This window comes from Dermacentor albipictus, chromosome 1, assembly GCF_038994185.2.
Source record: "Dermacentor albipictus isolate Rhodes 1998 colony chromosome 1, USDA_Dalb.pri_finalv2, whole genome shotgun sequence".
Taxonomy (NCBI): domain Eukaryota; kingdom Metazoa; phylum Arthropoda; class Arachnida; order Ixodida; family Ixodidae; genus Dermacentor; species Dermacentor albipictus.
The window spans coordinates 128,943,373-128,953,560 of record NC_091821.1 but is presented as its reverse complement, the minus strand read 5'-3'; the positions used below and the strand labels follow the sequence as shown (position 1 = coordinate 128,953,560).

Below are 10,188 nucleotides of genomic sequence, written 5' to 3'. Positions count from 1 at the left end.
ACTGTCGCTGAACATTATATTCAGGACAGTCGCACAGAACATGTTCCAGCGTCTCCTCGCAAAGACAGGCATTACAGAGATCGTTGTCGGCCATTCCAATGCGGAAGGAGTAAGATTTAGTGAAATCCACCCCCAGCCATAAGCGATAAAGCAGAGTCGCCTCTCTTCGACGGAGTCCAGTTGGCATATAGAGATGCATCAAAGAGGGCAGGTGGTATTGACGGTTGCTCTGGGTGGTCTGGCTGTTTGGTGTGCACCATAGAGATAGCGTGATCTCCTGTGCAAACACTCGAAGTCTGCTAGCTGCGTCGGATCGTGAAAGCGGTATGGCCTCTTCTTGTGCGTCTTCAAGAGCTGCCCGAGCGGCATTATCGGCGTCTTCATTTCCACTGACGCCGCAGGGACTTGGCAGCCACTGAAACGTCACGTGGTGTCCTTTCTCCTGTGATCTATGGAGTAGGCATCTAATATCGAATACGAGCTGTTCGAATGGCCCGCGATGCAGAGCTGATAGTACAGATTGTAGGGCTGCCTTTGAATCGCTGAAGATTGACCATTGTCGAGGTGGCTCCCGATTGACGACACGAAGTGCAGCGCGAAGAGCAGCTAGTTCAGCAGATGTCGATGTTGTTGGGTGGTCAGTCCTAAAGCTGATGGTAATAGCTTTTGCTGGGACAACCACAGCACCGGACGAACACTGGATGTTTGTGGAACCATCGGTATAAATGTGTTCCCTGTCCGCGTACCTCTCGTGCAGAAGAAGCAGAGACAGTATTTCAGCACAGGCGACGACAGTTCAGACTTTTTTCCGATTCCTGGTACACTGAGATGGACGGTGGGGCTGATAAGACACCAAGGGGGTATCGATGGTTTAGATGCAGCGGTGAAGCCCGATGGAAGTTTGTCGTTGTATTTGATGATAGTTTTAGAGAATGATGATTGGTGCCTGTCTGAAGGTAGTGCTGCAAGGTGGTGATAGGTGGCACGTGCAAAATGTCTGATGGCAAATTACTTTTCTACAATGCAAATAAGAGCCATTTTTTCCACGACACGTGGCAATTGCTGAGCCAGAAAAGACGCGAAACGTAAAGGCTGGTGGCGACGCCACTCTGCAGTTCTCACACTATAGCATGCCGTTACTTCATGGATTTTGATGGCGTCTGCTCGGGTCCAGTTAACTTTCTATCGTTAAAAAGGGCTACATTGCATCCTAAAGGAGACAAATACCGATCTGATCAAATTTTGAGAACATCTACTACGCCACAATGGCCGAAATACGAGAAAATACTTCGAAATCTGTGACGTCACACTGGCGTGCATACGCTGAAGCTTCGGGATGACATTAAAATGCATTGAAAGATGTACGGAAGCCAATGAAAATGATTGCTAAAGTGAAGACCCCCCCACTTCATTTCTCCGGACCGCATAAATGAAATGGACACACTAGCAACGCTTCCAAAATATACTGCAGACCTCGGTAACAGTGTTCAATGATGGCGGCTCAAATTATCGTCGACATAATTTGGTAGACGGGATGAGGGCTTGATGACCCCGACAATGGTGTGACGAATATTGAATTACGACGATGGAGGAGCAAACGGCATGACGACAACGGAATCACGACAGCGTGACTACGTTGCCATGGCAATGGGTACCTTAATAGAACCTGTGTCTGCTCAAGATGGAGACACCATCGCTGTCGCCGCCATCTTGGATCAAACGCGGGAAGCCGTGCCAAGGCCCGTGTTCTGATTGTGGCTTTTTACGAAACAGCAACGTCCAAATTTCGATGACGGCTGAATATTAGTACTTAAGTGTGCAGTTTGCATTCCTGTATACCCATGAAGGACGAAACAATAGCACACGCCTCTTTAAAGAAAGATATGTCGTTCAAGCATCATAGCATGGAAATGTTACGCTAATTAACTAAACCGACAACAGTAAGAAATTGAATATAAAGAAACGTCTCAAGAGAACATATTTATGCTAGCTTTTCTGATTTCTAATAGGTAGAAAGCCAAACACGCATTACCTTGCAACATAACCTTGCACCGTTGTATGGCTCAGAATATAGACAGTTGACATAGTAGAGGAAAGGTTACCTGCCACATCATTCACATACAAAACGTGCCATTTAAACTGTAATGATAATTTTTTTCTCGAAATTCTTTCTTTCTCAAGGCTGTGAGCGAAAAAAATCAATTAAGTTACATATCTACATTTACATATTAAACACATTACCTATTGGCTCAACATTTTTTACTAAACACAGCTATCAAAAATGTCATGGGTGAGTACACAAGCCAAGCATTCATTCTTTAAATGTTGTTAATATGGGTGGGCGGATAATTCTTAATTTACCCGCCATGGTTGCTCAGTGGCTATGGTGTTGGGCTGCTGAGCACGAGGTCGCGGGATCGAATCCCGGCCACGGCGGCCGCATTTCGATGGGGGCGAAATGCGAAAACACCCGTGTACTTAGATTTAGGTGCACGTTAAAGAACCCCAGGTGGTCGAAATTTCCGGAGTCCTCCACTACGGCGTGCCTCATAATCAGAAAGTGGTTTTGGCACGTAAAACCCCAATAATTTAATTTTTTTTAAATTCTTAATTTCTACTGCGAGTCAAATAGTTGAATTCCGGGGTTTCCGGGGTCTGACGTGCCGAAACCACGATATATTAAAGGCACGCCGTATTTTTGACTACCAGGGGATATTTAACGTGCCCCCAATGCACGGGATACAGGCGTTTTTGCACCTCACCCCAATCGAAATGCGGCCACCGCAGCCGGAATTCGATCCTGCGACCTCGTGCTTAGCAGCGCAACTCCATTGCCGCCCAGCCACCGCGGCGGGTTGAATCGGGTAGTTACTGCTATTCCATTCGTATTTGACTCGAGAATTCACTATTCGACTTTGTCGAATATTAGTTTCTTTCGGATACGTAATGGATAAAAACAGTTGTTGCGGAGTGTCGAGGAAAACATAATTGATGTGAGGATTGTGCCGAATTATTCTGCTACAGCTGCGGTTGTTGCGCTGGGGCACCACTTTCTAAAAGAACGAACGGGGCAGAAAGCTTTTGCTTAATAATTTCCAGTATTCAACAACAATCGATCGGTTTTAGGTAGCCTATATATGCGGAGTTTTTTCGATTCGTTATATGGCCCGAATCACCTGAGGCACCATGGCAATGACTAATGAAAGAAGGGAACTGTGGCCAGATGCACGTGCAGTGCTGTGGTCGCAAAAGGAGAGAAGTGTTATACGACAGCACCGCCCAATGTTTTAAAGTTATGTAAACATGGTGATTCAGGCCAAGTAACGAATCGAAAGAGCTCGCATTGAATCGAAAGAAATCGGCATATGTAGGCTGCCTAAATGTGGACAAGCAAGCCAGGCTAACCCCGCCTGGCGAACCACCACCGTTATCGGCACCACCATCGGGCAAAGCAGTACTAGTCGAGAACGAGAAACAGCACATTGGTAGGTTTTATGCGGAATTACTACAACAGATGTAAGTCGGACACTGAAATCCAGTACGCGAGCCAATTGCCGGCCCGTATAAGTGGCCCATTACAGTCGAGAAGCACTAAACTGGTGACAGTGAGGTGTTGGTGAATCTGTTTACAGCTAAACCCGCCGTGGTTGCTCAGTGGCTATGGTGTTAGGCTGCTGAGCACGAGGTCGTGGGATCGAATCCCGGCCATGTCGGTCGCATTTCGATGGGGGCGAAATGCAAAAACACCCGTGTACTTAGGTTTAGGTGCACGTTAAAGAACTCCAGGTGGTCGAAATTTCCGGAGTCCTCCACTACGGCGTGCCTCATAATCAGAAAGTGGTTTTCGCACGTAAAATCCCATAATCCAATTTTTGTTTGTTTACATCTAAATGCTGGAAATCTTGCTTGGTAATCCTGCGTCGTGCTTTCACGTTGGGTCAGCTTCTGGTATAATGACGTTCGCTTTCACTCTGGAGAAGAAGCAAAGCTTTCGCCACGGTCCACACTTATCCTACGAGCCGCCGCAAGTGCTGTAGGTGCGGCCAGTTGTGAACGTGACACTCGGTCGGGCTGATGGTCCCCCCACCTCGTGCAGTTTCTGGGCCGTGTAAGACCGCACTGCATGGGAAGGGGACGCGCATAATGCACGCGACGGTCTTGCCGGTGGGACTTTATTCATAAGGGTGCCCCTTCCCTCCTTCCTCCGGTCACTCGTGCTTTTCTGCGCGCAGCCCCGCCAAGGTGCGCACGCTGCTGGGCCGGCGTGATGCAGCTGCCCCCTGCGTGAATAGGCGCGGCCGCGTGCCACCGCGGCCTCAAAGGGGGCAGACCAGAGGCCGGCAGCTGTGCACCCCCGTCGACAGCGACGGACCACTTCGGCCGCAGTGTCTACGACGCGGGTGTTGGCACTGTGGCGGTAACCTCGCGGTGAGTGCGCGCCCACTTAGCGACCGGGTAGGTCGAAGGAAATAGCCTGCTATCACAATAATAGTGACGTCCACAAGACGCCAGAGTGTGCCTGATTGCGCTTTGGTTTACTTTTCTTCTCTCCTTGTGACTGACGTTATCTTTGTTCACACGTTATAAACTACATCACGGCTTTGTTGTTGCGTTCGCGGAGGACGGCATACCATTGGGAGTAGCACTCTCGCCGGAAGCACACTAAAGCGGTAAAACGAAAGCAGGCGTTTCGCTTTTCGCAGTCAAAACATCGTTTTAAATGTCCGTACGAACGCTAGTGTTGGGGTAACGCGTTGTTTTGTCAGCTCTTTAGGTTTCAGCGTAAAGGTGAGCCATTAGGCAAGCCATTGTGTCCGTGGTTTCAAACTCTGACGTTGGCGGACTGCCAAACAAACTTGACATTGATAGTGCTGTCTAGCCATGTGCAGTACGTGTGGATGTATACCACACTCGTCGGCATAATTTGCAGCTTTGAAACGCCAGGACGGGGTGTGTTAGGTTTGTATAGTTGAGGCGAGCTTACCTAGATTCATCTTTGTGCGTCCGCTAGATGACAAAGATCCTGTGGTGAGTAGAGAACATCGCCTGGTATAAATCTATTTGTGCGCTTGTGAGAAGATCTGGTTATGGTTTGAAAAAAATGCAAACCTCTAATCAGCGCTAAAACTTTTTAGATTCAAATATTCTGCTTGTGATAGAGGAAAATAGGTGCTGTTCTGCAGAAAGAAGAAACAGAAAAAAAAAGAAAGACATGTTTAAAGATCCACATTGAACGGTAGGTACTGGGGTGTTTCTCAGTCCTTGCTATGCCTTCATCAAATTTTGCACGTTAATGTCATGTTGTAAAGTCAACGTAGTCACTCTTGAGGATGAAGCCATAGTCAGGCAGAGCTGCAGGTCCACATAAACGGAAGATCATTCACTACTTGCGCATAGCAGTGCAATACAATGTAAACAGACAGCCCTTCCTAAATGTGCGCCGACAGAAGATTGGTGACAATAAAAAGACGTATTGTGCTCATATCCATCGTATCTGCGGTAATTAATTTTCACTGTTAACGCTACTGTGACTCCTAATGAATGCTACATTGCGAGTAATTCAAGTTGCACCATATTACACCAATCTTTTTCTAATTCCATTGGTGTGTGTGTGTGTGTGTGAAAACACTTATTGGAATGAGGTCCGGAGGCTCGACTTCTTAAGCCAAGGCGGGCCGCTCCCACGTTGGCACTGTCAGGCCAAGCCTTTCAGCGACATCACGGGCCCTCTGGACGGCCCTTAGTTGGTCCTGAAACAATGAGCTTTGAATCCTTTTTCCCACTGTGTCCATTCTTCAGCACCACATTGATGTGTCCCCCCCCCCCCCCCCCCCGTTCCTTGCATAGCAGCGGCTTCACAGTCGCATTTGCTTGACTTCGCCAACACTCCTGACCGATGACATTGCGCAGTGCATTATGTTCGCAAGGTGTGCCACGTCGCTGCACAGGGTTACCCTGTGGACTTTTTATTGAAAGTTTCTTCGTAAGGCTGGCATCTTATGTACCTGAGCTACTCTATCTACGAGTTCCCTGCGAATAATTAGAGCAAGAAGAAAAGTTAATGAAAAAAATATTGTATTGCCAGCGGTGCTGCAATGGGGGCTTCAAGAAATACAAACGAACAGTGCACAGTGTTCAGCAAAGAAAGCACTGACGAAAAGTATCAAACACACCCTTTATGGCGCTTATCTCACACAGGATATCTGGAGCCGAATTCTCGAAGCTTTCAATACGGAAGGGCTCTTTGCTGCTGGTCGACCACCTTCGATAATATATGTCCCACATCAGGATTACATGGCAATCACGAGCAATTCTAGCGTACGAACTTCTCTTTATGAATGCCGGCCCTCTTCTTTTTTTTTTTTGTCCAGATGTGGCTGGTAGTTACCGTCTGGGTTGTAGTGGCCATTCTAACCTGCGGCCCCAGCGCCGTCTTGGCGCCGCCCTGCAGACCCGCCTACTGGAACACGCGAAACGGTGTCGTGCACACTGCCTGCCAGCCACGCAATCGCAACTGCACTATCCTGGTGCGGGGTCTGTCGAACCACGAGAAGAAGGACTTTCTGCGGCGCCACAACAAACTACGCAGCCTTGTCGCCATGGGCCGGCTCAGGGGCTACAAGCCCGCAGCGAACATGTACGAACTGGTGAGCCCATTGTAGACAAAAGTTAAGGTTAATGGAAGAAAACTGGCATACTGGGTATACCGAAGCTATAGGAAAGGAAACAAGAAAAGAAAAAAAACATCGAAGGAGAGAGTAATTATCACAGCATCTCGCAGGGCGTTCCGCAGGGCAGTGTTGTCAGTCCGTTTTTATTCAACTGTGTCATGGCAGCCTTGCCACAAAAACTCCCGTCTGGTTTACAGTATTCTCTGTACGTAGATGACATCTGCATATGGGCCTCTGGATCTGATATACAAGACATTCAAACAGCGCTACAAGAGGGTCTTGATAGTATCGACACCCTTTTTAAAAGAAAGAGGCATGAGTCTTTCACACGCAAGGACAGCCCTACTTCCTTTCACTAGACGACAGCTGAATAATTTCCAACTTACGCTTAATGGGCAAGCTTTGTTGTTTGTGAAAGAGCATAAATTTTGCGCTATAACTTGGTACTTTTTTTACGTTTATAAGCAAAGCCAGAAGACAGCGTCCACGCTTCTCTATGTTAGCTTTTCAATTTAAGGATTGTGCGACGATACAACGTTTTTTGATAGAATAATGGTGTTCGCGTAAAGATTTTAAGAGATAATCTCGAACCCAGGCATGCGGCAACCGCTCCTTACGTGAGGATGGGTGAAGGTTGCTTTCAGAGTACGCTTGCTTCCTCCATCGGTCCTTCGCTGTAAGGAGGCCTTACGTAAGGTTAGGAAGCGCTCGAAGGAAAGGAACGTTATATTGTTTGGGCCCTATAGTTGGCTGGTGCCAAATTTTAACTATGCGGTTGATCTTCGGGAGATGGGTCCGATGACGATTGACGTCGTCGGCACGAAAGCTGCGACTACCTGCGCATGTTGGTTGGGTTGGTGTCGCTGGCGACACAACGGGACACCAATATTTCAACGACACTTTCGGGTGTCACCGGGTGTCGACGACTCGGCCGATCTTTGGCGTCAGCGTTATGTCGGTATTGGGGCTGTGTGGTGTGCAATGCTCCTTAAGCAATCATTGATGCTACCGCGAAAACTTGTACTTCGGAAACTGTCGGAATCACGATAATAACTGTGCACGTGTTGCATAAACGGCTTATCGTAGCTAGTATGTAGTTTGTGTATTCCAGGTGGCAAGCTACGGCTGGGGCCGCGGCTTGTGACATCACAAGCCACAAATCAGCATGGTGGTAGTTGCCTCTAGGACAAACTTCAGCCTACGAACAGAGGCGCCAATATTGAATTGGAGCCCGCAGAAAGTTCTGGATTAAGTATATTTTAGATATTTTTTCTCGCATGTAAAGTTATATATGGTGGTTGACATTGCCACGTTAGAAACCGTAGTCCAGTGGATTAAAAAAAATTAAATTATGGGGTTTTACGTGCCAAAACCACTTTCTGATTATGAGGCACGCCGTAGTGGAGGACTCCGGAAATTTTGACCACCTGGGGTTCTTTAACGTGCACCTAAATCTAAGTACACGGGTGTTTTCGCATTTCGCCCCCATCGAAATGCGGCCGCCGTGGCCGGCATTTGATCCCGCGACCTCGTGCTCAGCAGCCTAACACCATAGCCACTGAGCAACCACGGCGGGTGCCAGTGGATTCACTTGGCACCATTCTCTTTTTCTCTGCTGCTAGAGTTACCGAAGGGATGTGTACATTGTTGCTGACATGCTTCTTGCAGGTCTGGGACGATGAATTGGCCGAAGTGGCGCAGGCATTGGCCGACCAATGCGGCGACATGATGCACGACAGAGCGGACGCCAGATTCACTCGTAAGTGTTCGTTGCCCTCTGGTTTACAGTGAACCGCAGTTTACTCTGGGGAATCTATTGAACGTCTCCGCCCGTAGGCAAAAAAAAAAGAAAAAAATGGATGATTTTCATAAAAGACAATAACGAATTCTGCGGTGGTATGGGAAATCGAGTCGGCACTTAAGCGTCGGCAAGTCGAGTGCTCTAACTACGTCTCCACCTCCGCCGTCCACCTCTACGACGTCGTTCTTTAACTGTTAGTGAGCTTTATGTTAGAGAACCGAGTGCATAATCTGTGAAACCGGCTTTGAGTCGCTAAGCACGGTCAATTTCCAGGACTGCCTGTATCGATGAACACAAGTTCACAGCGCAGAGTCGCGAGTTCTGCAGTCGTAGACGTCCGGACATGCGATATGTTTAGAATAGTAATGTTATTCCTTTGTCGGTTAATCACCGCGCCGCCAAAACTGGTGGAGTCATCAGTATAGATGTGCGTGCGGTTGCTGTAGTTGTACAGAGGAGTAAACTAAGCTGAGCGCAGATGGCTGTTGCTCAGGTTTTTTCTGAAGTCCTGTAAATGTGAGGGGTACGTAAGCACGGCTCAAACACAATTGAAGAAACAAAGGCCGGCCGCAGGTGCACTCCCTGATGTGAGCGAGGCACGATATGCACACAGTTGCACTGAATGTCGTGTGGAGGCTTCTCTGTAGAAAGAATGGCGAGATGATGGCAAGGGGTCCAGACGATGTGCCTGACGTGTACGAGCATTGTCTCAACGCCAATGTGTGTCGTGATTCTGTAGTCTTGGGTGATGGCAATAGTTTCAGCCATTGACGTGTTCCTCATTAAACGAAGACATATCTTAGAGCTTAGGCTAGAACTCTTGATTTTACGTAGGCCAGTTCTGCAGCTGTTGAATACAAGTAAAATTTACCACATGAATACAACAAATAGCATTTTGCAAAGTTGTATCATAACGCGTATGGACAAGCCCCAGTTCTTTCCTGCAAGGGGATTATATCAAGGCAAATAGCATCCAGCTGCTCACAACTTACAAGAACTGTGTCTTTTGCTGGATGATATCAGATGTCCATTGATTGATATCCCGTAGGCAGGCATTTGCTTTCCGGTAACTGCCACCATTGCGTACTTTTCCCACATCTCCCCTCCTTGATCACGAAAGTAACATTATGTCAACATGGCTGCCTTCTGGAACTGAGCGCGCAGCTGAAGCTGTGTCACTACCGACGTGCAAATACAGATGCATTTAGTATAGATGGAGGGTCAAACGGCATTTGGAAGGTTGTCGCTAGTTGAATTAGAGCTAGAGTAAAAAAACGTTGCGTTCACTACTCCTACTACTACTACTACTACTACTACTACTACTACTACTACTACTACTCCTACTACTTCACTATGTTTTCATGTCGGCTCCGGCTTTCTCAAATGTTATCGCGGATTTCTCTGTGCTTAGCGACCTAAAGTTTTCACCAAACAATTCTTGAAGTTCTCCGGACTCTGTGGACACCTCGCTTTCAGGTGGGGCATTCCATTTTCCTGGGAACCGCACCTTTTCTCCACCCGCCACGTCGCCGCCGCGCTAAGCCTAGCTGGCCGGTCGTTCAGCCTCCGACTGCACCGATTGGGTCTCGGCGGCGTGTCGCGCCTCGGCGCGCGGCGTTTACATCTCCTACCAGAGTGATCCCGCACCTCTGTCTTCGCTATGGAGATCCAGGTCGCCGGCCAGGATATTTCGCCAGATGAAGTGACCGCCCAGTC

At 48.0% G+C, this 10,188-nt stretch overlaps 1 protein-coding gene across 1 annotated transcript in view; it reads left to right on the top strand.

Moving 5' to 3' along the window:
- LOC139049799 (scoloptoxin SSD976-like) overlaps positions 1 to 10,188 on the top strand; it is a 90,884-nt gene that overhangs the window by 59,260 nt on the left and 21,436 nt on the right. The window contains exons 2-4 of the mRNA XM_070525601.1: positions 4,233 to 4,428; positions 6,372 to 6,647; positions 8,340 to 8,430. Coding sequence (XP_070381702.1) covers positions 6,372 to 6,647; positions 8,340 to 8,430 — 367 coding nt within the window. The 5' untranslated portion in view covers positions 4,233 to 4,428. The remainder of the gene's footprint in view (positions 1 to 4,232; positions 4,429 to 6,371; positions 6,648 to 8,339; positions 8,431 to 10,188) is intronic.